The sequence below is a fragment of the Daphnia pulicaria genome, chromosome 4 (genome assembly GCF_021234035.1).
Source record: "Daphnia pulicaria isolate SC F1-1A chromosome 4, SC_F0-13Bv2, whole genome shotgun sequence".
Classification (NCBI taxonomy): domain Eukaryota; kingdom Metazoa; phylum Arthropoda; class Branchiopoda; order Diplostraca; family Daphniidae; genus Daphnia; species Daphnia pulicaria.
In genome coordinates this window covers 11,603,305-11,630,826 of record NC_060916.1, presented here as the reverse complement: position 1 = coordinate 11,630,826, position 27,522 = coordinate 11,603,305, and the positions used below count along the sequence as shown (strand labels likewise).

Below are 27,522 nucleotides of genomic sequence, written 5' to 3'. Positions count from 1 at the left end.
CCCTACGACAACCATTGGTCTTCAGCCGCAAGCTTGGCTTTGCTTAGCTTTAACATTAATTTAATTGTAATTTATTGTTTAAGTTAGGACTTAATCAGTGACGGAAAACCTTTTGGAATGTTCTAGAATGAATCCTAAACCGATAATACTTTTTCATCAGTTGGTTACTTTTGTCAAGTCTAGCATATTTAAGCGATAACGATTTATATCTACCCCACGCACGAGTTAGTAAGCGAGTAGCGAGTAGTAAGATAATTTTTTAACTGAGGCCACGAAGTTAAACGAAATCTTTTTCCTTTAAAAGTTGGTGGCCCTGAAAAGGGCCGATTGAATTATGAGATCGGAGTCTGTTTGAAAATCAGTGCTTAACCGCCGAAGCCGTACAGAGTGCGGCCCTGCCGTTTCAGCGCGTAGACGACATCCATGGCCGTCACAGTCTTCCTTTTGGCGTGTTCAGTGTAGGTGACGGCGTCACGAATCACGTTCTCGAGAAACACCTTTAAAACACCGCGGGTTTCCTCGTAGATGAGACCAGAGATACGCTTCACACCACCACGGCGAGCAAGACGACGGATGGCCGGCTTGGTGATACCTTGGATGTTGTCACGCAAAACTTTGCGATGACGTTTGGCGCCTCCTTTGCCGAGTCCTTTTCCTCCTTTACCGCGACCAGTCATTTTGATATGAGTTTCGGAAATTTGATAAACTACTAAACAGAATGATTGTAGAAGAATTTGTGCTTTATACTCGCTCCAGTCCCCTCAAGCTTAACGCCCATTGGTGGGAACTTCCGCAACGCCCATCATTCTAACAAAGAGAGAATTTCCGTTATCAATTCTTTCCCTCCCATTTTTGAACTAACCAATCCCTAGCCAGTGAACTCCCTTAGCTCCGCAACGTCCGTAGATTCCCCACATATACCAAGCGCTTTTACTAGCAAAGGACATCTGAAATTTCAGTCGCTCGAAATGGCTCGTACCAAGCAAACCGCTCGCAAATCCACCGGTGGCAAGGCGCCCCGCAAACAGTTGGCCACTAAAGCTGCTCGCAAGAGTGCACCGGCCACTGGAGGAGTCAAGAAACCCCATCGTTATCGTCCCGGCACCGTCGCCCTTCGTGAGATCCGTCGCTACCAAAAGTCGACCGAGCTTCTGATCCGCAAGTTGCCATTCCAGCGCTTGGTCAGAGAAATCGCCCAGGATTTCAAGACCGACTTGCGTTTCCAGAGCTCGGCCGTCATGGCCCTGCAGGAGGCCAGCGAAGCTTACTTGGTGGGTCTTTTCGAAGACACCAACTTGTGTGCCATCCACGCTAAGCGAGTCACCATCATGCCAAAAGACATCCAACTCGCTCGCCGTATCCGTGGTGAACGTGCTTAAGCAATTCGATTCCCTTATACCAACAATTCGGCCCTTTTCAGGGCCACCAACATTTATAATAGAAAAGAATTTTACATACCTATTACTTCTGTTCATGGGGAAGACTGACAGATGAAACAACTGCACATGTCGATTATACAATGCTGTGTCAAAAGCGCCATCGAGCTCTCGAAGAGGTCGTCCAAGAAACTGTCAGCTAACAATCCGGATACCTGCGATCCTGCATTTTAAAAAATATGGTTATACTGGTGTCTTTAAATCTAGAAATGAAATTACCTACACAAAAATATTCGCAGGGCACGTCGAAAGATTCAAAACGACTTCAATCTCTGTAAATAAATGATACTTCAAAGTGATTAGTTTTAACTATATACAGCATTAATTATAGAACAAGTTAAACAGCGATGGATGTTCAAACTAACATCTTCGTTCGTAATCCTTCGTTTTACATGTAACAATTACATGTGTAGTAACTTACTCTATGTACCTCTGTTCGGAATTTATTTAAAAAAAATTCAAACTCGATTTTATTTTTTTTAATTAATCGTTATTATCAATTCCGCACAACCTTCGCACAGCATCGTGTCACGATTCCCGAAAATACAACGCTTTTTTTTAAATTCAGTCATCTATTATCAGCAGGCTTCATCTTGCAAATGAATCACTGAATGAAATACTAACCACTGTGTAGGGTCCTCGTATCGTATGCACATTCAATTTTGTAGCGTCGTTATGGCAACGCTAAATGGACCAAGACAACAGACTGAAATCCCTAGCAATAATAATATGCTTTTAAAGCATAACTTATCAAGTATTGCAACACAAAAAAAGGAAAAGAAATTCTTTTTTACATGAACGTTTCAACATTATTACGTTAAATGCGAGTTGTGGAAACACAACGAAAAAGTGACATTTTCAAGCGCCTATTCAACATTTAAAAAAATTATGTAATGCTGTGAATCTGGAGCGACAGAGTTACAGTCGTTATCATCGTCTCAATCAAATTTGAGTAAATTCGTCTTTAACGTTTAAATCGTGATCCGAATTTACAAAAAACCCACATTTCAACACTTGCAGCGAAAACCGATAATTCGATTTACTGGGTATAAGCTTCACAATCTATTCAAGGAAGGGATTTCAATTGATGTTACAAAAACTAACCGCAAAGCAGCTTTTCATCGATAAGGCTGCCTGGGTGGAAATTAGTAGCTGCGAATACAAAAATTTCGGCGTTTCGTTTATCATCCGCGTAGCGCAGCTGTTCACACAATACCTTCAAGGCAAATTGTCGTATTAATAACAAGGTCGTTAGGCATATTACACACTAGTGTATGCCCAGAGTATTGACACACAATTGGTTTTAACACCTGGTCGCTTCGTCCAAATCTGAATAATAAGGGATTAACAGGTACTAACTGCTGATTGGTTTCTATAAAAAAAAAAACAAGGTTGTTAGGCATATAGTAGTGCATGCCCAGAGTATTGACACACAATTTGTTTTAACATCTGCACTCCGCAGGTGTTACGCCTGGTCACTTGGCCCAAATCTGAATAATAAGGGGTTACTGTCGATTGGTCTCTATAAAAAAACAAGGTAACGTTAATAATTGCGACAGATCTACTCGAGGATTCTCAGCAGGTACGTTACTTTTTTGCTACAACATGGCTTGCCTCTCCGCAATCCGTTTAGGAATTTTCGTATTGGCTGTGTCGAACTACGCTCTTGCTGTCCTCACCGTAGAGCAACAACTGGTAGAGATGCAACAACATTTCGTAAGATAATCATTGAACTGTACGCGTTGCCATCAACCTATAAAATTGTACTGAAAAATGTGTTCTTTATTATGCAAGGCGGAATTGAAGAGCGTTTTGACAGCGAAAGATATTCAGTTAGAAGAATTTAAGCAACAGCATGTAAGCCACTCAAATTTCAATATTCTACTTTTATACTTAGTGTATAGGCCTATTTGTGTATTGCATTCTAATACGTTTTAGAAAAAAAGTGTGGAAAAATTAGGAGACCAACTAACTCATTTGGAAGCAGAAGCGTCACAAATGAAAGCTCAGCTTGCTGAAATGGATGCTCAAACGAGACAACAAAAATCACTTCCAACCGCTCAACAGAGCCGAAGTGAAAGCAACAATAAACATAGCTTTGAATTAGAAGATGAGAACGCTAGTGTTCTCAGGCAGGGAAAACTGAAAATTCCACGATCATGTGCGGATTTAAAGACAATAGGACAGCCTTCCAGCGGAATCAACTTGATTATCGGAGCTAAATATATCGAAACTGTTTTATGCGACTTCCGTAAACAGCCAAACGATCCTAGTAAGCTTCATTTCATCTACACTATGTTCGGTCTAAATAATTTCTAATTGTTACTACGTTTGTTTTGTTTTGTGGTGGATCTACCAAGGTTTCCAGACGTTTATTGGCTATGCTGAAATTAAGTCATCGCCTACCTATTTCTACGTCCAGAAAAACCGATCTTTCGATAAGAAAAACACTCCCCTTCCATTCGAAGTTGCTCAGGTCAATATCGGAGGAGCTATGGATTTACCATCAGGGAAATTCACGGCTCCTCGCGCGGGAATTTACTTTTTCTCCTTCTCTGGACTTGTGCAATTCCCGGAATCGTCAACGCTCGTCTTCAGTTACGGGGCACGTCTGCTGTTGAACGGCAAAGAAGTCGGGAGAGGATGGGTTGAAGAGGCCAATACCAAAGCAACTCAAAACAGTCCGCTAACACTGCAATCTACATTGAATTTACAAGCGGGAGATAAAGTTTGGGTAGAGCTCACGGCGTGGGAATCGTATGGAGAGTATCTCTATGACGACCCTTCCCATTACACTCACTTTTCGGGATTGCTTCTATCTGAAGAAATTTCACGCTCGATTAAGACGGCTTAATCAAAATGGAAAGGGCGTGAATTCAAAAACGCAAAAAGTTTCGATTTTAAGAAAGGGTAATGGTTATTTGGGGAGTTTTGAGAATTTTAAAATACACTGCATGATTAATCAATTTTTTGCTTAATGCATTTGGTAAGAAAAGATGGACTGAATGACGTACGTTGAAAATTTCGAGTATTTCTAAATTAAGGCCAGAGCTCTGTTTTCTTAATTGTTTGTTGTACAATGCAATGTGTGCAGTACAAGTATGGCCGTGACGGTGAATACTAACGAGTCGACAAACAAGGAAACAATGGCATCTGGAACGGATCATTAAGTGTAAGGCAGGATCTGTTTTTATGGTAAGGTGAAAATGCGTCAATAATCATCAGTCCATCAGTTCAAGCCGAAGAAACGACTCACAGCAACATGTCTTTGCTGAAAGTGGTAGGAGACCGCTGAATCTGCTATTTTATTTTGAAGACTAATAACACGATCCTTTTATCTAAATTAGTTTGTTTTTTTGGTCGCTTTCGTCTCAATTTGCATCTCGGCTCAGTTGAGCTATGGCCCACCACCATACGCTCCACCGGAATACTCTGGCTACAAATATAAGCCGAAATACCACAGAAATCACGAAAAAATCACGGTAACTGAACCCCCCTTCCCAAAAATAATCGTCATCCTCCAGTATTGCAACAATTTCCCACTTATTTCACTTAACAAAAACATTAAAAATTAACATATCTTTTTTAAAAAAATATTTTCTTCCGGTTTGTGTACTCAGGTGTACCATGATCACGCAAATGAACAGGTCTACGAAAGCAATGGCGGCTCTTTCTCTCCATGGGGCCAGATGCCAATACATTAATCAGCCTAGAAGCATCTTCACGAAAACGATCTATTAAGTTTCTTAAATTACCCCAATCCTATCTGCTCCCACTATACAAAATGTAGAATTTAAAAAAAAATGTTTTTCATATTACTTTTATCCTTTTTACTTTTCATTACGTTAACTGAAAATTATTAGTCAAAATACAACGTAAATCATCACAAACTGTTTGACGTGATTCAGCATGTTTTCAGCCATGATCCCGACTGGACTCTGGAGGTTGCCAGAAAGCTTTAGGCTAAAAGTTTTCGATTTACTTTAAAAACTTTTACGTAGAGTCAATATTGAAAATAAAAATTATTACCCTATTCAATTAATTTTAAGTTAGTGGTTCAGTGCAATAAAAAATTATAATATGTTTCGTTTTCAAATTGGCAGCACTGTTCCCTGCATGCCCATGCCCAAATATTTCGAAGTTCGAACGTTTGAATAGTCTAGTGATCGTATCATATGGTCGACGAGTTTGAAAGCCGGGCGTGCTTGTTTATTTTACATTTTTACGTTTGATGGATTATTTTCACGATCAGTGAATTTCTAGTTTTTTTCTTTGAGCTGAAAATAATGGCAAATGCCCCAGTCATTGTCATTGAAGACAATCCATCAAACTTTTTGGAATATCGTTTACGAGGTCGACCTTCTTTCATTTCCTTTGAAGAGTTGAATTTGGGGCATTCTTCTCTTCGTAAAATCGCGGTATGGAGGAATTTCTTTTAACAAAATAACTGGCATTTAACTGTTTTACTATTTTTTGTATTGTTATAGCCTTACGCACTGAAGATCAGGCAAACTGCACTTATACCAACCCAACAGTTTTTCAGTTATGCTGCAGTTGTGGCAACTATCGATGAAACCAGTTTAGCTTGCATCATTTTTGACTTGGTGAATGCTGATGAAATAATTGCTTACGCCGGGCATTTTGTCACCCAAAAAAATTTCCTATTTGATCCTGTTTTGAGAGAACCAGTTATTTCAGATTTCTCACTGTTGGACATCCAACTATGTCAGTATTTTTTATTGGAATTTTTGTAGTTGATTATCCCATTTATCTTGTTCTATTGTCATATTTCCAGATCATAGTCACTTGACTCTTTTTGGTACTGCAAATCCAAATCTGGTGCCGTTTCCAGATTACTTTCTTCACAGGGTTAGTGAGTGTTATCAAGAGCTGGTAACAAAATCTCAGGATATGTTGATGTCTACATTACAGCAGCAAAACAACGTATAGTAGTTTACTGAATTCAAATAATACTGAGAGCTTTTTAATTTCAAAAATTCACTTTTCAATTAGGTTGTTTCCATGTCAAATGAAAGTAATCGGGTTATATATCTGCTGCGAGAACCACTGACAACAAGTTTCTACCATGAAACAGCATTGGTAACAGTTTATTATGTAATCTTTTAAAAGAATCATAACAAATTTGTTTATTTTGTTCCTCTTATTAGCCAATCAGTAACAAGAGTGTGGAGAGAATAACCCAGAAAATTCAGCCCATGGGATCAGTCAAAGTAGTCTATGGTGAACTGGGATCTTTCCATTCTCATTCGTACTGCCAACCCAAAGCCACCGAAGATGTGAGTTTTAATTCATTCCAAATTTTGTTGGCATTTATCTTCTTCATTTCTTAATTGTATCCCTGTTGGCAGGCTACCAATTTCAACGCAGTTGACGAAATCGATGGCCGAACCACTTATTACTCTGCATACGAGGAGCCAGGGCTCATGCCATTTTACTACACGAGTTACCTGCTAGGCAGCTTGCGAGACCGTCATGTTGTCGGTGTACTAGAAGAGGATAACTTCTTCATCATGGCCACCAAGCGAGTCTACAAAAGAAACTCGCCCGCTGTTCCAATCAGCCCCGAGAGTCTGGAGGGATCGGAAGTTTATAAAAAGATCCACCTGCCTTCCACGCTGTCCCTGTCACAGGTGTTGACCATGTTGGAGCTACGTCAAATCCTTCGCCACCCTTTCATGTTCCCTGACGAAATTGAAGCCATCACAAGGTCATTTGGATTCGACGGTAAAAATTGTCATTTCATTTCCATCGACATTCAAATTTTCAAGAACCTCTTTTTGTTTTAACATTTCCAGAGAGTAATAATATGAGCCGCAATTCACTTGCTGATCTTTTATCGAGCATGAACACTTCGAGTAGCGACTTCAGCTCTGCTTCAAATTCCGTGGGTAGTGTTAATCTTCTAACAAGCACGAAAACTCCACAGGCTCCTTTTTCAACGCCCCAAGCTAATCCAACTACTATAACTGAGGTAACAATGTGAAAAACAACTTGAATATTCTCGATTTTCAAGGCATAATTAACCTTCCGTGTTTTCAGATCCCCGATGTTGATTTGGCTGCTCATGAGGTCCTTTTCGTCGTTTTCTCAGGGGAGCCTGGTTCTTTCTTTGGAAAGCTGGGAAGAATACCGATCAAAGATCAAGACGAAATGGCGACTGAACTTTTGAACGTCTACTCTTCGCTACCCAATCCTCCCCTTTTGTATGGCGATGGCAAGAGTCGCTTGGGTCATCATGGTGTTCTGCAATGGAACGAAGACCAAAATTACCATCGTTTCCGTCGCGTCTTCATAATCAGTGAGCTGCCAGACGGGCTCGTCGAAATCTACTTCATCGACTTCGGGAACAGTCTCTGGATACCACGCCTCAAAATCCTGGCCCCTCTGGATTGTTTGAACCATTTCCGCCAGCCACCGCACGGCATCCATTGCAAACTGGATGGCAATTTCTCCTTTACTGCCTTGGAATGGAAAAGCCTCGTCCTGGACAAATGGGTCGAAGTAAATGTCGGAGAGTGCAAGGAAGGAAACTATTCCGTCACTTTCACAGACAATTCAATCAATAAAAAGGTTGCAGATGTCGTTCGAGCAAAGGCCACACCTGCATCTATTACTAAAGGTAAGCTTTACTGTCTTTCACGTTAGTATTCAACGAGTAATAATATTGTGGTTTGTTATGTCAAATTTTTAGTTGAAATACCAAATACGAAACGGTATTCTTTACCACTAGCACCCAAGTCTGTTCTACCAGAAGCTTCGCCTCCGTTGATCTTGGAGACTAGTAAGTTGTTGTTCTTTACCTACACCAAACAAATTGTAACCTTATTCATTATATTTTAAATCTTTTTAGAGCCAACCAAGGATGCTCCGTCGAAATTTGCTCCTCAAAACATGGCTTTTGTTCCAGAGCAGATTATTTCTACCCATGCCGTTGCACCTTTCGCCAAGTCACTTGCCGAGTTCTGGATTCAGCTAGAACCTCAATCGGTCAACGTCATAATGGAGCGCATCGACAAATTTATCCTTGATCCCCAGTTTGTCAACCAAAAGGAATTCTCCGCAAGCATCGGCAAGCCTTGCCTGGCTTTCTTCAACGTTGATGGATTCTGGTACCGTGCGGTAATCGAAGCGATCGATGGAGATTCCGTCACCGTCTGCTATGTCGACTACGGCAACAGTTCAGTTTTACAAACCAACTATTTGCGCGAACTACCCCTGGATTTGATCAAGTTGCCGCCCTTGGCTTTCAAATGCTGCCTTGATGGGGCAGATGTTTTTCACAAGGATTTTGCCGGAGCTTTCGAAAGTCGTTTGGTTGAACTCTCTGCCTTCCCCGTCAAATATTTGGGAACCGTCGATGGACTCCTTCGTGTTCAGCTCAGCACTTCTGATGGTGTGTCTCTGGTCCAGCGCCAATTGTCCACATCGCCCTTGAGTCACGCACCACAGAACGTCAATTTCGCTCCAGAGCAGATGATTTCTTCTCGTGCTGTGGCCTCGTACATCAAGTCGCTGACCGAACTTTGGATTCAGCTGGAGCCGAAGACCGTCAATTCCATTATGGAACGCCTTGACGTGTTGGGCCGCCATCCGGAATTTATCAACAAGAAGAACTTTGTTGCTTCCGTCGGTAAGCCGTGCCTGGCTTTTTACCGTGAGCCAGATGATTTCTTCCCTGATGACGGACAATGGTATCGCGCCGTGGTTGAAAGCGTCAATGGAGACACCGCCAGAGTCTACTATTTTGATTACGGTCACACTTGTGAGGTGCAGACCAGTTTGTTGAGAGATTTACCCTCGGATTACGCCAAGCAACCGGCGTTGGCATTCAAGTGTTGCCTGGATGGAGCGGAATCTTTCTCGAAAGTCGCCGCCGATGCTTTTCTAGATCGCTTCGTCAAACGTGCTTTCTTCGCCGTTAAATTCCTTAAGGTCGTCGACGGAGCCCTTCACATTCGTCTCTTTACTTTAAATGGGGTGGATCTTTTCGAAAAGCACCGCAAGATATTGACTCCTCCTTCGTCACCGGAAACTTCAGCGAAAGCAGATGAGAACGATTTTTCGACGCCTTTTGCGTTCCTTTCGACTCCATCACACCAATGAACTAATTCATGTTCTCCAAAACAGTTGCAAAATTCTTCTTACGACGAACCGGACTAATTCTATATAGAGAGAGAGAGAGAACAATTATTTTATGAACTCGAGTGTCAACAAATATTCAGCTTTTCTTCTTAACAATGTTAACACACCCAGCCTTCTTTTTGCATCTTAATTGTCACAATATTATAGTAAAGATGTTTAATTCTTTCGGTCTTCTCAAACTATTTCCCAACACAAATTTTTATATTAGGCTGCGGTTGTTTCATTTTCTGTGTAAGAAATATTTATTTTGGTTTCATTACTTTCGTGACTACGTTTCCTTTTTCACGTTTTTTCCACTGTGACTGCGTTAATTATTTTTGTACTTGTCCTGTTGCACGTCACCTTTGTACTTCTTCCGTTCTGAAATTCTTAATAAATCACATTTGTTCCTGGTATTTATTTGTACGTCATCTTATTGATCTAACCATCTAACCCTTTTTTTGAATGAAAATTTAAATGGCGGTGGCGTGGCGCCAAAACGTTTTTCACTAAAATTGGTTGAATTGTTGATGTTTGGCAACGCGCTGGGGACACGTCGACTGAAAAGTGAAAATTGACAGATTCGTTTGTGTGAGTTTGTCGGTATTTTTTTTACGCAGGAATATTTTATAACTCGCTGTCTTATCTACAAGTTCTCAGTAAAAATGGTACTTTGTTATAATTTGGATGCATTTTTAAAGGCACTTGTAAAATTATCATTCAATTATTACCTCTTAGGTGTCAGTCATTTCCACAGTCGATACTGGACATGAAGACATGATCGTGAGTATCAAATCATTCTGATGTTGATTTTGTAATTTCGTACATGGTATTAACGTTTTATGGGGATTATTAGCATGATGCGCAAATGGACTATTATGGCTGTCGGCTTGCAACCTGCTCATCTGACAGGTCTGTGAGGATTTACGATGTGAAAAATGGAACACAAACATTGGCTGCCGATTTGAGAGGACATGAAGGACCAGTATGTTAATTTTGAATGATCTGTTAATATCATACAACAAATGGTGGTTATACTGACAATTCATTCATTTATCAGGTTTGGCAAATTGCTTGGGCTCATCCCAAATTTGGGAATATTTTAGCATCATGTTCTTATGATCACAAAGTTATTATCTGGAAAGAGATGAATGGACAATGGGTCAAGTTTTATGAATATGCTAACCATGATTCATCTGTGAACTCTGTTTGCTGGGCTCCTCATGACTATGGCCTTATCCTCGCTTGTGGAAGTTCTGATGGATCCATCTCCATTCTCTCTGCTACAGCTGCGGGAGGTTGGGAGGCCAAGAAGATCAACAATGCTCATACAGTATACATTTCACCATCTTTATTAAGTCTTAAATATTTCCTAATGCATGTGATGCTATTGTAGATTGGGTGCAATGCAGTTAGCTGGGCTCCAGCTATTGGACCTAACGCGGCCTTTGACTCAACTACCGGTTCACGATCTGCTCCTGTCAAGCGTTTTGTTAGTGGGGGTTGTGATAATCTTGTCAAAGTCTGGCGGTAAGTTGTATAATTAATTTAAAAAGTAAATCTCCGTGATAAATCGAGGATTTTTTTCGAATTTGCAGGGAAGATAAAGAATGGGTCGAGGAAGCTAAACTAGAAGGTCATTCGGATTGGGTTCGTGATGCAGCTTGGGCTCCATCCATTGGACTCTCGCGTACTGTCATCGCCAGCTGTTCTCAAGATCGTCGAGTGATTCTATGGACCAACGACGGTGTTTCCAGCAGTTGGAACCAACGAGTTCTTCACACCTTCGAAGATGTTGTTTGGCACGTCTCATGGTCCGTGACCGGAAACATCTTGGCGGTCTCTGGTGGGGACAACAAAGTTAGTCTCTGGAAGGAAACAGTGGAAGGCCAATGGGTATGCATCAGTGACGTGAGTCGAGGCAAGGGATCGACGCCTGGCCAACAGTGAAAATACCCGTCTGTTTGTTAATCTCCACTCTAACGCTAGCCATGTTTCCCTTAATTTGGTTTACTATATAAATTACCGCAAAGAAACATTTAAACGTTTTATTATTTATTTGATATTTCATCCCAATAATATTCTTAAAAGATTAGAGACTACCAACACGTTCAAACTATTCCCTAAGAGTCGATACCGAGTTTTAAGTGAAGTGTTTTCAGGAAAGGTAAATTCAGCAGGGAAGCCCATTAAATTTCCGACTTCTCGCGGTGTGAAATATCTAAGAAACAGAAAAGGTTACAACAAATAATACGTTGGGTTAGTTATAAGGCAATTTCAGTTATTAGGTTTTCAATCTTACCTTAATTTTAATGGTTTCAAATGAGCAATATCTTCATCTTCTTTAAACTCAGCGAATTTTTGGTGAAATGACTCGTTCGGGTCGTGTTGAAGTACAGAACCAGTTCCTTCTGCATAGTGGGTATACGCTTTGGTGAAACAACAGGAAGATGTGTCGGATGTTTGTCGTACATCGAGAATACGCCAATACTTTAATAATGTTTTATCAGTAAGCAAATAACGTGCCAATTCTTCATCAGACATATCTTTCTCGAGATAGGGGTCTAACGTTTTTTCTTGCACCGGCATTTCAATGTCACAGCTACTGTTAGGAAAGGAGGACATCTATAAAAAAAATAATCAAATAAGATGATGAATAAATCATTAATAAAAATTGAATTTGAATGGTACTTACAATGTCGTTTTCAGATCCAAATAAGAAGTCTGTACACTTTTTAGCTACAAGGTAGTATCTGCTTCGGCTATTGGGTATTTTTATGCTTTCAGGAGAGAGTATGAATTCACGAAAATAGAAATCACAGTTTTTCAGTGCCTTAGTAAATGCATTCCTCATTTCAGATGTTTCAAATCCCACAACATTTTCCATCAATATGAAAGAAACTGTCTCTAGGTGGGGAAGGATATCAAGCAAATGAAGGAATGATGAGCATCGGGAATCTTCAACATCCAGTTTCAACCCAACACGAGTAAAGGGCTGGCAAGGTGGACTCATCATTATAACATCTGGTCGCAGTTTGTTGATCTCCTTGGCGCTCAAAGATTCTATGTTCCTTGCTTGTTGATTGGTCTGTTTGAAGTTATGGCGATAAACTGCATTGGCAGATGTGTTGATGTCTACAGAGAAAACGACCTCGGCCCCAACATTGGCAACTATTACAAACAAGTAGGATACATTAGTTGAAATTTTTCAAATTCACACCTAGATAAACTTACATTCAGCTGCATAGTGCATACCACCAATTCCACTATAAAGTTCCAAGATGCGCATTTTCTTTTTCTCTATGACCCTTGATTCAAGAAACTACTATTTGAAAATAAATCGGGATATTGAAAGCCGTAACACAAAAAGTTTAAATCAAAACAAGGTAGAGCGAGCGGGTAGGTAGTGGCAGATCGTACTACCCAGCAGACGAACTTAAAATTACAAATAGATGGCGTTTCGACAATGGCGCAAACGGTTTGAAACTGGATTATATTATTTTCCCCTGAGAAAACGGTTAAAACCTTGACACGAATACATAAGAATCGACAGTAAAAATGGGGAACGGTGTAACAAAAAAATTAGGAAGGAAATTCATTATCGTGATGATTTCAATTAACCATCAACGAGGAATATTTTAATTTGAATTTTGGGACAGTGGAATGACATCAGTTTTGACTCGTTTCACCGAAACATTTTCATCGGAAGTTTCCAGTAAGTGCTTTGGCGTTTGCTCATCTTCTTCTTCTTCTACTGTTTCACAGGATTTGGGACGTTCAGATCGACGATTTTCACGCGACTCGAGACGACTTTTTCGTGCTTCGTGCTGCTTAATTTTTTTCGCCTCCATTTCTTGAGTCCACTTGATGAGACGTTGGTGACGAATTTCTCTCTCCATTTTGGCTTTCGAAGTATTGGCTGGCATCTTTCTGGGTAGTCCTGAATTTGATTTCAGAGTGATGATGCTTCTGTATCAAACGTGATCGATTTTTCGGTGACAATGAACCTTTCTCTCTACATGCGTCAGAAAGTGAATTATTAATCTCGGAACAATGAAAGAAAATCGATGATAATGAGTAGAAAGAGTTGAGCGTGGCAATTACCTCAAGCTGATGATGAACAATTGTGGTTGCATCAACGGTCGACGCCAACACGTCCACGTTTTCCCAGCGACTGCCACGTGTGGCAAACAAAACGACCTGCAGACGAAATATGAGATCACTCCGTAGGGTAAATACGCCGTACCATTGCCCAATTGCTCACGGCGTGCGAAATCACACACCTGAGACTGAGAGATTCACCGATTCCACCACTCTGATAAATCTAATAAATTTCCATTATTTACCTAAATAATCTGTGGGGAAAAAATTCGGATTACGACTGTTTGGTACGATAACGTCAGGCTAACAAGTAGCAAAACTTAAGAACATTTGGACTTTGATTATTTCGATATTATCTCCTCCAACTGTATCCATACGCCATCTATGAATAATTTTCGAAAGCTTTATTCGCAATTGTTTTTGTTTGTTGAGGGCGAGGGGGGGATTTAATAGCGTCATGTTGCCCATGGCAACCACGATCATTTCATGTTGTGTGTGTTTTTTGTGTGTGTGTGCACATAAACACGCAACATATTTCGGACAGAAAAAAGAAAGAAATAACGATCGGTTTATTATGCATGGATGACTACAGTCAACCACATCAAACTTTTTGACATCAATGTCTTCCTTGATAATATTCTTCCATTTCTCTCGTGCGTGTGAGTGTGTGCATGTATCTCATACGTCGGTTGCATAAAGCGATTCAAATGCTAATGCTGCAGCTTTTGACGTTGACTTCCTGATCCCTGAAAGAAATAAAAGAAATAAAAGCGGAACGGGTAGAAAATATTCAGGATCGATTTGACAACGGATAATGATGCGGTCGCCTTCAATCCCGCGATCTGTCCAGTCATTAGCTAGTCAATAGAAAAAAAGGATTGTGTGCTCGTCAATGTCTGTAGACACACACAATAGAGACGCCACCCCGACTCCCTATTGCTTATTTGAAAACGAGAAAAACGACTCCCGGAGAGAATAGGATATAGCTCGTCGCTGACTTCAGCTCTCTCGTCGTCAATGAAAGCTCAAGTCATCGTGCATATTATCGGTCACGAATCGGCGTTCAATAAACCATCACTGTCAACCCAAAATGTAATATTCAAAGCCAAGTTGGACCGTCGTCGCGGAGAAATATTATTATATTAGTCTGAGAAACATTTCCAGTGTTGTGTTAGTATTAGTTATATCTAGACATACAATAACTCTCCTGATAATATTTTCATCAAATTACTGGCCAAAAATGTGTATCAGCCCGCATGCATCGGCAGATAAAATATTTGACGAGCCTCTCTGGCTCCTATTTCCCAGCAGACCCATCAAAACCAGGGGGTTGGGGGTCCTTCCAGGGCCACTGGGCCAGTTATATTTTATAGTCTTGATCCATCACCAAATTTCCTTTTATATTTTTAATAAAAATAAACTATGGAATTGCATTATGCAGCTGTATTATATCTCTCTGACAGATCACACAATTCTCTCTCTCAAAGTCGACGAAAAGATACACGACATTGCTTTTAATTCTTCGATAATTACATTTCTCGTTTTCTATTTTTTTTGGCTCTTATAAAATGTTCTTAACGCTTGACGGAATCTGCCGGGCTGGATAAAGAGTTCTAGTAACTTTGGTTCTCGAATAATGATGATCGCTCTAGACTGGGTATACGTGTGAATGAGTATTTATTGCCCATTACTCATTTCTTTTTGATTTAATATAGTCGAATAATTTTAATTCTACGACATTTGAAATCAATTCGAGCCTAGTGCTTTTGAAAAATGAAAATAAATAGAATTTGATAAATATCTGAGCTGTTATCGACATGTGTACATGTTGAACTTTCCTGACGAGCAAAGAAGAACTTGCGAACAGCTACAGCTCCGTTCGCATGGTGATAAGGGAAAGGCTAACAAACGGCCAAGAAAAAAGTAACTTTTTTAAAAAAGATTTTCTGACAAGCTGATGCCACCCTTTCGGTTCTGTTTGATTAAAGATCTATATAGACCGTTTGTGTGTGTGTGTGTATCACCCAAAGAATATCAGAAAACCTCCAACGAAAATTTCACGTCTTGTGTAGAGAGAGATGTGTGTGCGGATGCGGCGGAGAGATCCGCCATCATCCGCTTTTGGGGCGTCTGCTGTTATTTAAGACACAATCGATCGATAATCGACAATCTATACATCAGGCGACCACCCGACGTGCTTTTCTTCTTCTTCTTCCAGGGAAAACCAAAAAAGTTAATGTCACCCGCATGTGTATCACCTGCTGTTTCCTAGGATGCACAGCTTCCGGCCGGAATCCAAAAAGATTTGCTCATCACATAAGAAAATAATCATTCGCATTCTCCGTTCCATTTTTATCGATTGCTCTCCTTCCAGTTGCTGGAAAAAATCCCAGAAGAGTCGTGTGTGTGAGATTATTCAACATTGCGGATTCCGTGTGTGTGTGTGTGTGGGCTGGAGAATAAAAACCAAACAAAAGATTAGAACCCGGGACATTTTATTATTGTTTTTTGGGTGGTGGTGGTGTTGACGGCGGTGGTGGAATCTTTTCTTTCCTGCCCAGGATTTTCCATTCCAATCCCAGTAGATAGATAAGCCAAAGTCAAATATTTTATTCAAAAGACGGTGGGCTGGGTCATGGGTGAACGCGACTGGAAATGAATAATAGATTCAGAGCGAATAAGAGAAAAAGGAACAAAAAAGGAGCGACAGCTGCTGTCGCAGTGATTCAACATGAAAATGTAATCGTGAATGAATTGCTTATCGCAATATTATATATAGAGTGAGCGCCGGAAGAAAGAAACGGGTGACATATGACGCCGGTGGCGGCAGCAGCAGCAGAGACAATTGCCAGATTGGCATCAAAAGTTTTCTTTTATATAATGGACTGACGTAGTCATTTTGCAGAATAAGGAGGAAATTATTTAACAGCCTGCTGCTGGCAAATCTTAACTCTACTCCCAAACCAAAGCGATTTGAATATTCGATTACGTCAAATCGATTCGCGGTTGAAAGACGTGCGTCATCCGAATTTTATTCTGGGGCCAACCACAAAAATAATAATTGAAGTAAATGGCTGACCATGTAGAGAGAGTTTGAAAAGGTCAAATCAATTTCATTTGAATTTGAATGAATAAATCATCTGCCAGTTGAATAATTTAACTTTAACTCTTTTTTGGGTTGTTGTTAGTAACATTGAAAATGATTAATGCATGTATGTACAAGCCGAAAAAAAAAAAAATGTTTTCTATATAATCTTGACGTTTAGCTACTCAATAATTCAACAACGATCGCGCGCCGGGGCTCTGATCGATCAGCGGTGAGCGGTCTATATTGCGTCACCGCCGCGGGTTCAATTGGGGACCGATCGTTCACCTCCGATGACACCCCACCACAGCCAAAGGCCGCGTTTCATTCATCACCATCCAGCCCCTTTTGTTTCTTTTTACACCTTGTGTGGTTTTCGATCGCCCAAAAAATCATTTCACGGACTATATAACGACCAACTTAACCCTGGGCAGAATTAGGATCGATCCAAATGAACCGAAATGATTACCCCCTTGTTTCACTCAGAGAGAGAGAGGTGAACGGGTTCGTCGTCGACAAACGGATTCGATCCAGAATAAGAAGAATATATCAAAGTTGATGGCTGCTGAAATTTATTTTTTCTCGGCACGCGCTCTCCCGCCCAGGACAGAAAACGAGTGACGTCCGACAGCAGCTAATTGGCGACTTGTCTGAACTGTCTGCTCCTCCTCTGCTTCGTTCGGGAGATAAAGTTGCCATTTTGGCCATAACTTTTTCTCTTTTCAGACATTGGCCGCTGGGGTGTGTGTGTCTAACACACACAAAAAAGGGGGATATGACACCGGGAATAAATTAATTCCAGACTGATATAAAAATAGAAAACTTGCTCAGCTTACAAAAACTAGTCACGTGTCGTGTTATATACTACATGGAGACAAGCTAATATAATTCACAGGTTCGATCCACTTTTCTTTTCTTTTTCCTTAGATGTACTATTTAATATGTGCCATCGTCAGGCGCCCTTATACTCCCCGATGCTGGCGTTCAATCGACACAAATTAATTCGAAATTGACATTTTCGATATTCTACGCGCTGGTGTTGTTATTTTTGGAATTTAATTGGCCGTCAGGGGGGCAAATGATGATTGACGTTGCTCTTGCCGCTTTGGCCGGGTAGAAATGCGCATAGCGACACGGCTAGAAAGTCTCAAACAGGGGGGAAAAAATAGAAAATCGATAAATGTGAGAGATTTTTCGACCGTCAATATCTCTTCTTCATCTTGACGATGTAAATCAAATGATTCGATTTTCTTTCCGAGTTGAACAGACTGCGGTGACAGCGGGACATTAGAAACTGTCGCGGGTGAAAAACTGACCTAATTTTTGTTGCTTAAAATGTATATGAATACGCAGATGTTCCAATACGGGACCGGTCGTTTTATTTGAATTTTCTACCATTTAAATTTGTAACTCGAAATTGTCCACCACCGAAACCAACATTTACTCAATCCCCCATTAATTTTGTAATAAAGTTATTTAATTCTTAACGGCCTAAGGGCCTGGTGGTCCGGGTTCTCCGGGTTCTCCTTGTGGTCCTGGTTGACCGTCAACCCCGGGAGCGCCATCCAGACCAGGGACTCCATCCTCTCCGGGCGGACCATCAGCACCAGGTGGACCGTCCGCTCCATCTGCGCCATCAGCTCCCGGTAAACCATCGGCTCCCGGTGCACCGTCGGCTCCCGGTGGGCCTTCAGCTCCGTCTAGTCCGGGTGTTCCATCGGCCCCTGGGGCTCCGTCCAGTCCCGGATTGCCGTCCGCTCCAGGTTGACCGTCCAACCCGGGAGTTCCGTCAACTCCCGGATCACCGTCAACTCCCGGAATGCCATCGGCTCCCGGTGCACCGTCGGCTCCCGGTGGGCCAGCCACTCCGGGATTACCCCTTGGACCCGGTGGACCCGGTGGACCTTATTGAATGTGACAGTCGGCGTTTACAATTCAATCAAGAAGAATAAAAATATTTTGAAATTTCATTTACCGGCTGGTCCTTTTCGAAAGGGTTTGAATTTTCGACCTCTGACTGTAATTTAAATTCAAATCAAGACAAAAGTTATCAATGAATTGATGAAATGATTTTCAAAAAATTCACCTTGGGGGTACAATACTTCTTCTTGATAATTTCTGTACGCAATTCCTCTGTGAGGACCAACAACTCGACGAGGATAACTCGGCCGGATGATCGAAGACCAATCGTTATGATACGGTCTGGCAACAGCTGGAATTTCAAATGAATCAAGTTCCTCCTGAATGACTATACCAATCAAATGTCAATGATACCTTGCAAGTGATTGTAGTGGTGATCTTGATGGGCGAATATTGGCGATTCCATCAGTCGATTGCCGGCGGTCATCACGTAATAATAAGGGTCCAACAATTGCCAATACGAATGTACTGGATAAGGATTCTCGGGTGAATGGTAAACGAGCTGCCTAGTTATTCTCTGGTCAGGCCTCTTAGTCCCGACGGACAAAACAGCCAAGAAAAAGCCGCCGAGCCAAAACAATTGCGACCACATTTCCAATGAATGTCCGGCGATCGAATAATTGTCACAAATGCCCAGCACGCAGCTTTTATTTATACCTACGCGCGTTGGTCCTAGTTACGAGATTTTATCATCACGCTCATTATTTGAACTAAGTTGACGAGGAATTTCGGTTCAGTCCCTTGTCTGTTAAAATCTCAGTTAGTTGTAATTTGTTGTTTGTTTCTATGACATTTTGGCTCACCGGCGTCAGTTGTAACAAATTGTCGTGTGCGTCGTTGTTGTTGGTGCTGCTCGGTTGCGTCAATAACCTTGAAAAATAAAATCATCAATCCCGCCAGAGAGAGACGACAAGACAATGATTTTCTCTTGGAAACATTCGAGGACGACACATTAAATTAGGGCGATTTATTTAACGCCCGTCTTGACTTGCAAGTCACGCAGACGGGCCGGGAAGATATTTTAAGTTGCGATCGTGAGTCTAATGTTTAATGCATACGCTGACGAACGGATTATTAGTCGGCGATTAGAAGAAAACGGGACGGGTCACAAAACTGGTCCCTCCAGTCGTCCCCCTCAAATATAATAACAAGCAAAAAATCCACCAATGAATTACACGTCAGCGGCTGCTGGCCGTTCGGTCGCATTTCGATTGACCAAAAAGGGACTCTTAATAATCATCACAAGAAATTCTCAGAAAACTGACAATTGCCGTCAAATTAACCCGAAATGTCTTTTCCCGACTAGAAATATACGACGGGACCTTGGATTTTCCGTAATGGCGAACAAGATTTGAAAAGGTTATTCACCGCGCCAAAAAAAGCAAAAATAATAAAAATAAAAAAGACGAAATGAAACCTGGCGTTCCTTTAACGAACTGCCATTATCCACAACCAACCGACTATAATAATAATTCCAGAAATCAAAGTGATTAATCTCTACATATAATAAGACACATAACAGCCTAAATGGCCCAAGAAACAAGTCATCGACCTTCTATTAATAACAAGTTATACACACGTGCTAGGATATAACAAATCAAGTCGTGCCGATCTCAAGTTTTAATTACTAAAGTTGATGAGCTCAACATATATGGCGCCATCACCCGTGCAAAGAGACAACAAAGAACATTCCAAACTTCCGAATGACATTGCGCTAGGAATTTTCTTATCAAAATGCCAACAAAAATAAAACAACAAAGTAAGAAAAAGTGACAAACTTTTTGTTTTCGGGATTCGATAGATTCTCCAACCGGAAACTGTATCATAGACAAGGCTCGGGAAATTTGATTTTGTTTTTTTCCCGTCGGCTAGACCGATCGAAATGCCTTTCACATATCGCCCACTCGCTCACAGCAACATTAAACTCCTTATAACGCCCCGAAATTCCTCTCTTTTCTACTAGACGCCATCAAATTGAGTCAATTCCACTTGAGCGTGAATTTTGAAAAAATAGAAAAAACCCCGCCAAATACAAAAGGAGCGAGAGATGATGAGCGACGATCGAAATGAAGTCGCTCTCATTGTTCTCGCAGGAATTTGTAGTGAACTATTTTTGAGGGGGGTTCGACGCTCGGATCTCAAGGCGAATACTATGCGATTATACCATCGGGCAGTTGAAATTCGGGAGCGTGAAACTGCCGACGGGACTCCTATAGACTTTCGTCTTTCTCTTTTAAAATCTCCAGACATTTTCTTGGTTCGTTTGTGTAGTTCCACTTCAAAACAACAAGTGCAACCCGAGTGCAAGTGTGTACGGGACGCGTCAAATCTCCGAGATCAAAGGCGATTCACGCCGCCATTTGCATAGAAATACGCAAGAAAACGCTCGTCTTGACCGTAAGAGATAAAAATTCATTTCGCATTTTATCTTTTGTTTATTCAAGTCAATCAAAAAAAATTTCCCCTCAATCTTTTTGACCGGGAAAAAATGTATTCGAGTCACGTGACTCTGGCCAACGACGAGATTATACGAGGCCCTTGAAGGCAGTTGAGGCGGCCAGCAAAAAGACCACCCCCCATGAAAAATGTATCAACATTTCCATATTTCTTTTTTTTTTAAATACCTTTTGCAGATATTTCACGCTCGGCGGGACTGTGAAAGAGATGCTAATCAACTGATATTCTATCTGATGCCTTTGAGTCTATTTAGAGATGAGAACAAGTGAGGCTCAATAGAGTCAAAAGAGAAACTGATTGAGGTCAATGTTTTCATTAGAATTTCATTTGGAAGAAATTGTCTTTTATTTTTTTCTGACGTTATCTAACAGAGTCGCCATCGATCGCCGGATAGACACGCCCATCTTTTTTTTCTTTTCCCCCCTCCCGTCACGGAAGTGTCGCATCACCTGCTGTTCCGAACGGAGCACAGGGCATCCGGAATCTCTAAAGGTTCACACGTTAACAGAAGAAAAGAAGAAGAAAAGAAAAGACTTTTGATGTATGTTTCTTACATTATATAAGATCGATTGTGTATAGGACCCATCCGAAACAGCTGGGACAAAATCCCGCGTGCAAATGATGGATCGGTCAGCCATCAGCATCAACCGATCAAGATGAACTCACGAATATTTCTCTCTCGTCGTGTGTTTTCCTATTCTTCTATTTTCTTTCGGACGATGTTTGTGCTCGGTGAACCTGCCAACACGCGATCCCGCGGTACATATACACGTAGTCTACTACGGTACCAAGGATCTAGATGAGGCATATCATTTCTTATTCAAAAGACAGTGATTGTGCAGTTGCTTAATCCTATCCTTCACGTAATTGTTTTGTTGGGTGGAGACGCAGGATCGACTTACACAGGCCGATCCTGCGACATGTATAAATTCATTTGTTACGTAACCGGGGGGAAACAAATTGTTTAATTTGGGGAAGGGATATTTTTGCGTCAATTGTCCGCGGTTCGTGTTATGGCTGTTGTTGCGCAAGCGATGCGGATGTGTAGGTCGAATGTAGGACAAGAGCCGTTTGCATTAATGACCTGTCAAGGAGTTGGTTAGTTAGTTAGTTAGTTCTTCCAGCGGCTAATGTATAGGTTCGTGAATGGAATTGATCCGCTCTAGTGAACAATTTCGTCTAGATAGACTTGCGAGTAATAGTTTTCCAAACGAGTTTTTGTCAAAAAAATACCCACGCAAACGACGTTCCTGTTCTCCCCCATCAGCTTACGTCACTTTTGATTAGATCGGCAACTGATTAAATAGGCGATCGATTTTATTTCTTCCTTTTTTTCTAGCTCGACTTGATGAGGAAATCAATTTATATCACATAATGGGCGCTATATAGAGTCGTTGTAGTAGTAGTACAGTTGCATTTGACGGAAGTGTATATAACCGGATCGATCGATATGATACTCTCCGGCACTTCCGCTTAGTTGATTCCATCCAGGAAATGAACATTGCGGTTTATTTGTCTGAGCTCTACAAGACAGGCGAAAAAGAGTGGCCAATCAAAGTGATTCAATTCGACAATTCCGTCAAGGCATTTAGATTTTATTAGACTCTCGAGTGTGCTGTATACACACACCCAGCCAAGGCTAGTATAGTAGATAGTCCTGAGCCTCCGCCGGAATGAATGCCCAGTGGCCTAGTTGGATCCATCGACAATTCGGAACAGATGTCCGAGGATGCCATCCCTTTTTATTTCTGACAATTAAGTTTACGCTTCGGACGTAATGCAGTGTTATTTCCTCTATCTCTTCTCTATTGAATCCCCTTAGTTACATAATAAGAAAGAATTCCGGCGCAATAAAATTTGATGATGATTGGATCAAACCCGATTACAAAGACCTAATTGTTTATACGAGAAGCAGGGCCGCAGGTCCCCATATAACATTTTCTAGTTGCACTTGTCTTGAAGTGTTTAAAGTTAAGACATATTTTTCGAATTTGATGGTTTAAACCCACAGAAAAAAGTTGTGAGGATAGTCAAAAACCAAGAATAGATTAAATGCATTTAGTCCTACCTTTAGGCCTGGGAAATACGGCCAGGCATCCATCCACAAGTGCGTCATCCATCCGCTGAAAAGTTCAATCCACCAGGCGGAATAGAGAAAACCTCAATGGGATGCTGTTTGCCTGTAAATCAAAAATGAAAAATTTTGGTTTACGAAACATATTGACAGAAACAACAAGGAAAAGTTGTAAATGAGACAGTGAGTGTACACCTTAATTGTTAATAAACAGGTGAATTCAAGGTTTCCACAAACACACTGCATTTATGCAAGTCAAGCCTCATTAAAACATCTAGCAGGTTGCAGGTTGCATAATAATAATACGTAAATCATTACCCCAGCGATGATAATATGCTGAGATGGTTGCTGGTGAACAGCACAAACAAAACTTGCACATTTTGTAGTGATGGCTGGTTCAGGCTTCCAATCTGCACAAAAGAAAAGGTTAGTCAAGTGTAAACAAACTTCCAAACACTGAAAAGAACCCTATATTACATTTTAAATGATGTAGTGATGAGGATCTAACATTTACCAAATTTGCGACAGGTTTAACTCATCTTTAAATTCAAGCTCCCATAATCATTCTATTTTAATTCTTAATTTGATATACCTGCCAAACAGCATAGAGTGGATCGAGAGCCTGGAGTGAGCCACGACACCGAGACAGTTCACACGAGATAACCGCGACAGAGTTCACACGACGGCCACATTTTAATTAGTCATTTTATTTGTTGAGTGCTTTATTTTCTCGTGCAGCCACGTATGTACGTACGTTTACGAAAATTGATAATTCCATTTTCTTTGTCATCTTATTTATTAAACTTGGTCTCTTCCTCGAAACTTGTAAGCAGACGACACTCATTTATTAGCTATATTGCCATACTTAACTATTTTTAAAAAGATAAGTCATAATATAAGAAAAAACCCGCAAATAATCATAATATCCAAGGTAACTGTTTATTCAGATCTTACTCGATTATTTAAAAGAAATATGTGTTCCCCATTCCCTTGACAATATTAAAAATAAATTCCAATTCCAAATTTTTCTTTCATTTTCAAGGTGTGCCAGGGATTCCATCCGTTCCGGGCGTACCAGGTGTTCCATCCGTACCGGGTTGACCATCCGGACCTGGTTGACCATCCGGACCGGGCATTCCATCCGGACCAGTGGCTCCATCCGGTCCGACTAGGCCGTCTGTGCCGGGTACTCCATCCGTACCGGGAACGCCGTCCGTTCCGGGTACGCCGTCAGTGCCTTGCAATTTGAATTATTTGAGTCAATTCATTTCTGTTGTTGACGAGGATTAAATTGAATTAATTTGATTAAAATACCTGGAATTCCGTCTGGTCCTTGCGCTCCAATGGGTCCAGCAGGGCCAGGAGTACCGGCGGCCGATCCAGGAGAACCCGCTGCTCCAGCTGGTCCAGAAGGACCAAAAGGACCTGGTGGACCTGTCAAAATAACGTTTGACTATACATTGCAGTGAATAGTTGCGTAATTTTAAATCATTAATGTTATACCTGGTGGTCCTCTTAGTGCGGAGAATAATTGAAATGGCCCATCTGGATAATATAATTAGAAATGACATCATTGACTAATGCTGGACAAAATGAATTAAATTTAAAAAAAATTACTTTGTCGCTCCCTCAACATGGGTCCTTCGGCCTGTCCAGCAGAGCCCGTCATCATATTACCCCGATACTCACTAACTGGATCCTGCTGCTGGTAATATTGATGCGGAATAGGCGCTGGCGGATGAACGGGATAATACGACGGGTAATCGACCTCGTAATAATTCGATCCAGCTGTGCAACATAGAAATCCAATTCGAGACATTCATTTCCAATATAAAAGAAAAGAAATAAAGAAAAGATAATATAAATTGCTAATTCACCTTGTTGGTGATACCCGTAGTGGTTGGTGGGCATTGATCCGGCTGCTGCTGCCAATCGGCGATTCCCGGAAAAGTAATAAGGCACCAGCTGGGAATAGTAGAGATGATGACGAGTGGAATAATCAGATGATCCAGCAGCCAAGGCTCCTCTTCCGGAGTGAATCAAAGTTGCCGGGTACGGTGGCGATAGTGCGAATTCCGCCTTGGCAATTCCGGCCGACAGCGTCACCATCACCCAGCAGACGAACAGAAATAGAAACGACAACATTTTTCCACACGTTGATCTTTTTCGGGTTGATCAGTTACATCCAGCTGTATAGTGGTGGGGGGGTTCATGTTTTATATACCCCCGGCCTCTATGCCCATTCCGCCTGTGGGTCTTTTTGTGGGCGTCAGCCGCACTCACTCCATGATATCATCTGAGATAACTATAATTTAGAATTGATGCGGAATTGCAATTGCAATTTTTAAAAATGGCGCGAATTTTTCTTCCATCAAAAAATTATTTAAAAAAAGGGGAAGGAAAATAATCAATTCAAGTTGGCGAATTGTTATAATAGAAGTTGCACGCGATATCTCTGTAATTGGTACTGCTCCTCCCCACCTTTTTTGTTTGACTGGTTTAATTAAGTTTAAAAGACCTCGGAATATAATCAACGTATTATGAAGTTTAGGAATTCCTCGCCGGTCGAGAATTTCCCAATTTGAAATTGTGGAGAGAAGGTTAAACCAATTGAAACAGCTTGCGGGTATGTGTACGTATGTATAGAAAACTACTTGAATAGTTGACAGCAGTCAGGTAGTAATTACTCGACGTGAATATGCGCTACCGTGCGCTGCTCTCTTATTCCCGGCACCTCGTCATTCCTTTCCCGATTTCATTACGACATAACTGTCGAGAGATGGCTGAATTTGATGATTACAGCAATTCATATCTCTTTTGTTATTAGCCTTGAATTGGAATTCAATTCAATTTTTTTTAAAATCATATTTAGATTAAATGTGATTCCGGGCGAAAATATGTAATGCAACTACTGCACGTGGCGATGAAGAATAGATGAAACAAAATGGCTGGCACAGTTTATCTTTTTATTTACATTTCCATTTGGGGAGTCTAAAAGTTTTTCGAGACCATCACGCAACTTTTTCTGACGTTTGATGGCGGACGGTGGGTGGGGGGCAATGTAAATAAACGACGCTTTTCTTTGAGAGCATCACACACACACACGTACAGTACGTATATAAAGTATCTCGTTTATTGATATCAATCTCTTCAAAAGATAAATGCCATTAAGTGCTGTGCTGACAGTATAGAGCGGGAGAAGTTCAAAGTTGTTGGGAATTCGTGAATGATGGCCCTGAAGGTTACGGACAACTTTATCGCATTCATTTTAAATGAATTCCGTGGGGAAAAAGAAAAAAGGGAATTCATTTTTTCTCGTCTGATACGTCACCTGGAGCGAAGATGTGACGTGAAACCGAAGCTCCTAGCTAACTCGTCTACTTCTATATAGCGACAGGAGAGCTAGCTAGCTATAGCTAGCAACGCAATAGAGTTTCGTGACTATACAGCCATGCATAACACACACATCACGTCTATAAGGGGGGGGGGTAGTACGGCAGCGCAGATTTCACGGTCGGCGTGGCTCTGAAAGACGCAGCTAATAAACTGTGGCGAAAGGTTCCCAGCAGCAGCAGGTTATTTCTTCTATCCCTCCCGACCAATAAGTGGCCATTCTTTTTTTTCGGGATATATAGACGGACGGACGAACGAAAGGAACTGCGCTGCTGTCGCCGCCGTGATGCCATCAAACGCGCGCGGGACTTGGTGTATAACTGCTGTCTCGTCACGCGTGAATAACGGATCGCTTGCAGATGGAATTTGATCATCAAATGTCTCCGCTCTCTCGATGTGAAATAACTGCGGGAAATCGATAGACGAAATGAGATGCGCATGGAACGAAGCTTCTTTTTTCTTCTTTGAAAATAATTAAGTGCGATTGCACCTGTGTTGTATATACGTATACATATGTCACCCCCAACCAGCGACCAAAGAAAAGAGAGTGATGCGCCAATCAGACCGGAAGGGATTGGCGTCATCAAACGCTAGCGGCGCTTCACTCGTTATGTTATTTTTGCGGAGAAACACGGAGATGATTATTTCGGGTGTAGTATTCTCGTTGAAATACTTTTTGATTGATGCAGCGATTTTGCGCTACTCGGTTGTGTGTACTCGCGCTAAAGTAGAAAAGTACCGAGTGTAATAGCAGCAGCAGCGACACTCGTTTCGTATCTTCAAAGACGTTGCTGATTGGCTTCGACGTCGAGTGCTACTCTTATATACTCGTCGACGCCGTTTGAATAATTATTGAAACGTTTAATTGATGTGCTGCTGGGGGTGAGCCAGGGGAAAGGTGTGTGCTGATTCAA

The 27,522-nt window shown here is 41.3% G+C and overlaps 8 protein-coding genes and 1 long non-coding RNA gene across 11 annotated transcripts; 4 read left to right on the top strand and 5 right to left on the bottom strand.

The window, feature by feature from the left end:
* Nucleotides 1–227: 227 nt before the first annotated feature.
* Nucleotides 228–687, bottom strand: LOC124337305 (histone H4). Its single transcript, XM_046791412.1, has one exon. The coding sequence runs from the start codon at nucleotides 675–677 to the stop codon at nucleotides 366–368; it is 312 nt and encodes a 103-aa protein (XP_046647368.1). The 5' UTR covers nucleotides 678–687; the 3' UTR covers nucleotides 228–365.
* Nucleotides 688–963: 276 nt separating this feature from the next.
* Nucleotides 964–1,379, top strand: LOC124337221 (histone H3). The gene has a single exon (XM_046791324.1). It carries the CDS (start codon nucleotides 969–971, stop codon nucleotides 1,377–1,379), a length of 411 nt encoding a protein of 136 aa, XP_046647280.1. The 5' UTR covers nucleotides 964–968.
* Nucleotides 1,380–2,694: 1,315 nt separating this feature from the next.
* Nucleotides 2,695–4,402, top strand: LOC124337099. Of its 2 annotated transcripts, XM_046791147.1 has the most exons (6): nucleotides 2,695–2,787; nucleotides 2,899–2,973; nucleotides 3,070–3,152; nucleotides 3,231–3,293; nucleotides 3,375–3,708; nucleotides 3,797–4,402. In XM_046791147.1, exons 3-6 carry the CDS (start codon nucleotides 3,138–3,140, stop codon nucleotides 4,288–4,290), a joined length of 906 nt encoding a protein of 301 aa, XP_046647103.1. In that variant the 5' UTR covers nucleotides 2,695–2,787; nucleotides 2,899–2,973; nucleotides 3,070–3,137; the 3' UTR covers nucleotides 4,291–4,402. The 2 variants fall into 2 exon arrangements, with proteins under 2 accessions (XP_046647103.1, XP_046647102.1); XM_046791146.1 differs by lacking the exons at nucleotides 2,695–2,787; nucleotides 2,899–2,973 and having other exon boundaries at nucleotides 2,981–3,152.
* A 1,140-nt stretch (nucleotides 4,403–5,542) lies between these two features.
* LOC124336884 lies at nucleotides 5,543–9,994 on the top strand. 2 transcript variants are annotated; one of them, XM_046790777.1, is made up of 10 exons: nucleotides 5,543–5,854; nucleotides 5,924–6,161; nucleotides 6,232–6,380; nucleotides 6,450–6,536; nucleotides 6,605–6,733; nucleotides 6,806–7,181; nucleotides 7,253–7,428; nucleotides 7,497–8,076; nucleotides 8,149–8,238; nucleotides 8,308–9,994. In XM_046790777.1, exons 1-10 carry the CDS (start codon nucleotides 5,723–5,725, stop codon nucleotides 9,558–9,560), a joined length of 3,210 nt encoding a protein of 1,069 aa, XP_046646733.1. In that variant the 5' UTR covers nucleotides 5,543–5,722; the 3' UTR covers nucleotides 9,561–9,994. The 2 variants fall into 2 exon arrangements, with proteins under 2 accessions (XP_046646733.1, XP_046646734.1); XM_046790778.1 differs by having other exon boundaries at nucleotides 5,545–5,854; nucleotides 7,497–7,873; nucleotides 8,186–8,238.
* A 112-nt stretch (nucleotides 9,995–10,106) lies between these two features.
* On the top strand, nucleotides 10,107–11,616 carry LOC124337113 (protein SEC13 homolog). Its single transcript, XM_046791168.1, has 6 exons — nucleotides 10,107–10,246; nucleotides 10,317–10,361; nucleotides 10,435–10,563; nucleotides 10,639–10,911; nucleotides 10,975–11,108; nucleotides 11,177–11,616. Exons 1-6 carry the CDS (start codon nucleotides 10,244–10,246, stop codon nucleotides 11,526–11,528), a joined length of 936 nt encoding a protein of 311 aa, XP_046647124.1. The 5' UTR covers nucleotides 10,107–10,243; the 3' UTR covers nucleotides 11,529–11,616.
* On the bottom strand, nucleotides 11,617–13,014 carry LOC124337097 (tRNA (cytosine(38)-C(5))-methyltransferase-like). The gene is made up of 4 exons (XM_046791144.1): nucleotides 12,813–13,014; nucleotides 12,274–12,749; nucleotides 11,881–12,203; nucleotides 11,617–11,799 (listed from the first exon to the last, which is right to left on the bottom strand). The coding sequence occupies exons 1-4, from the start codon at nucleotides 12,865–12,867 to the stop codon at nucleotides 11,646–11,648; spliced, it is 1,008 nt and encodes a 335-aa protein (XP_046647100.1). The 5' UTR covers nucleotides 12,868–13,014; the 3' UTR covers nucleotides 11,617–11,645.
* A 5,106-nt stretch (nucleotides 13,015–18,120) lies between these two features.
* On the bottom strand, nucleotides 18,121–19,329 carry LOC124337136 (putative cuticle collagen 91). The gene is made up of 4 exons (XM_046791200.1): nucleotides 19,039–19,329; nucleotides 18,851–18,976; nucleotides 18,740–18,781; nucleotides 18,121–18,668 (listed from the first exon to the last, which is right to left on the bottom strand). Exons 1-4 carry the CDS (start codon nucleotides 19,274–19,276, stop codon nucleotides 18,256–18,258), a joined length of 819 nt encoding a protein of 272 aa, XP_046647156.1. The 5' UTR covers nucleotides 19,277–19,329; the 3' UTR covers nucleotides 18,121–18,255.
* An 893-nt stretch (nucleotides 19,330–20,222) lies between these two features.
* LOC124337454 lies at nucleotides 20,223–23,998 on the bottom strand. Its single transcript, XR_006917382.1, has 3 exons — nucleotides 23,808–23,998; nucleotides 23,534–23,625; nucleotides 20,223–23,321 (listed from the first exon to the last, which is right to left on the bottom strand). It is a non-coding gene; the product is annotated as an uncharacterized LOC124337454 (long non-coding RNA).
* A 204-nt stretch (nucleotides 23,999–24,202) lies between these two features.
* On the bottom strand, nucleotides 24,203–25,380 carry LOC124337138 (putative cuticle collagen 80). The gene is made up of 5 exons (XM_046791203.1): nucleotides 25,093–25,380; nucleotides 24,833–25,003; nucleotides 24,719–24,760; nucleotides 24,530–24,649; nucleotides 24,203–24,452 (listed from the first exon to the last, which is right to left on the bottom strand). Exons 1-5 carry the CDS (start codon nucleotides 25,358–25,360, stop codon nucleotides 24,253–24,255), a joined length of 801 nt encoding a protein of 266 aa, XP_046647159.1. The 5' UTR covers nucleotides 25,361–25,380; the 3' UTR covers nucleotides 24,203–24,252.
* Between the last annotated feature and the right edge of the window lie 2,142 nt (nucleotides 25,381–27,522).

What these genes read in the sequence shown, in the direction of transcription:
- LOC124336884 (XM_046790777.1), top strand. Translation starts at nt 5,723, where the DNA reads ATGGCAAATGCCCCAGTCATTGTCATTGAAGACAATCCATCAAACTTT. An exon ending in ACTGTTGGACATCCAACTAT is followed by an intron (nt 6,162 to 6,231) that starts GTCAGTATTTTT and finishes TCATATTTCCAG; the next exon opens with ATCATAGTCACTTGACTCTT. An exon ending in TCTACCATGAAACAGCATTG is followed by an intron (nt 6,537 to 6,604) that starts GTAACAGTTTAT and finishes TCCTCTTATTAG; the next exon opens with CCAATCAGTAACAAGAGTGT.
- LOC124337097 (XM_046791144.1), bottom strand. Translation starts at nt 12,867, where the DNA reads ATGCGCATCTTGGAACTTTATAGTGGAATTGGTGGTATGCACTATGCA. An exon ending in TTGGATCTGAAAACGACATT is followed by an intron (nt 12,204 to 12,273) that starts GTAAGTACCATT and finishes TTTTTTTTATAG; the next exon opens with ATGTCCTCCTTTCCTAACAG. An exon ending in TTGAAACCATTAAAATTAAG is followed by an intron (nt 11,800 to 11,880) that starts GTAAGATTGAAA and finishes TCTGTTTCTTAG; the next exon opens with ATATTTCACACCGCGAGAAG.
- LOC124337099 (XM_046791146.1), top strand. Translation starts at nt 3,042, where the DNA reads ATGGCTTGCCTCTCCGCAATCCGTTTAGGAATTTTCGTATTGGCTGTG. An exon ending in TAGAGATGCAACAACATTTC is followed by an intron (nt 3,153 to 3,230) that starts GTAAGATAATCA and finishes TTATTATGCAAG; the next exon opens with GCGGAATTGAAGAGCGTTTT. An exon ending in TAAACAGCCAAACGATCCTA is followed by an intron (nt 3,709 to 3,796) that starts GTAAGCTTCATT and finishes GGATCTACCAAG; the next exon opens with GTTTCCAGACGTTTATTGGC.
- LOC124337136 (XM_046791200.1), bottom strand. Translation starts at nt 19,276, where the DNA reads ATGTGGTCGCAATTGTTTTGGCTCGGCGGCTTTTTCTTGGCTGTTTTG. An exon ending in CCACTACAATCACTTGCAAG is followed by an intron (nt 18,977 to 19,038) that starts GTATCATTGACA and finishes TTGAAATTCCAG; the next exon opens with CTGTTGCCAGACCGTATCAT. An exon ending in AGAAGTATTGTACCCCCAAG is followed by an intron (nt 18,782 to 18,850) that starts GTGAATTTTTTG and finishes TTTAAATTACAG; the next exon opens with TCAGAGGTCGAAAATTCAAA.
- LOC124337138 (XM_046791203.1), bottom strand. Translation starts at nt 25,360, where the DNA reads ATGTTGTCGTTTCTATTTCTGTTCGTCTGCTGGGTGATGGTGACGCTG. An exon ending in CATGTTGAGGGAGCGACAAA is followed by an intron (nt 24,761 to 24,832) that starts GTAATTTTTTTT and finishes TATATTATCCAG; the next exon opens with ATGGGCCATTTCAATTATTC. An exon ending in CGCACTAAGAGGACCACCAG is followed by an intron (nt 24,650 to 24,718) that starts GTATAACATTAA and finishes TTATTTTGACAG; the next exon opens with GTCCACCAGGTCCTTTTGGT.
- LOC124337305 (XM_046791412.1), bottom strand. Translation starts at nt 677, where the DNA reads ATGACTGGTCGCGGTAAAGGAGGAAAAGGACTCGGCAAAGGAGGCGCC.
- LOC124337113 (XM_046791168.1), top strand. An exon ending in CTGGACATGAAGACATGATC is followed by an intron (nt 10,362 to 10,434) that starts GTGAGTATCAAA and finishes GGGGATTATTAG; the next exon opens with CATGATGCGCAAATGGACTA. An exon ending in AATCTTGTCAAAGTCTGGCG is followed by an intron (nt 11,109 to 11,176) that starts GTAAGTTGTATA and finishes TCGAATTTGCAG; the next exon opens with GGAAGATAAAGAATGGGTCG.
- LOC124337221 (XM_046791324.1), top strand. Translation starts at nt 969, where the DNA reads ATGGCTCGTACCAAGCAAACCGCTCGCAAATCCACCGGTGGCAAGGCG.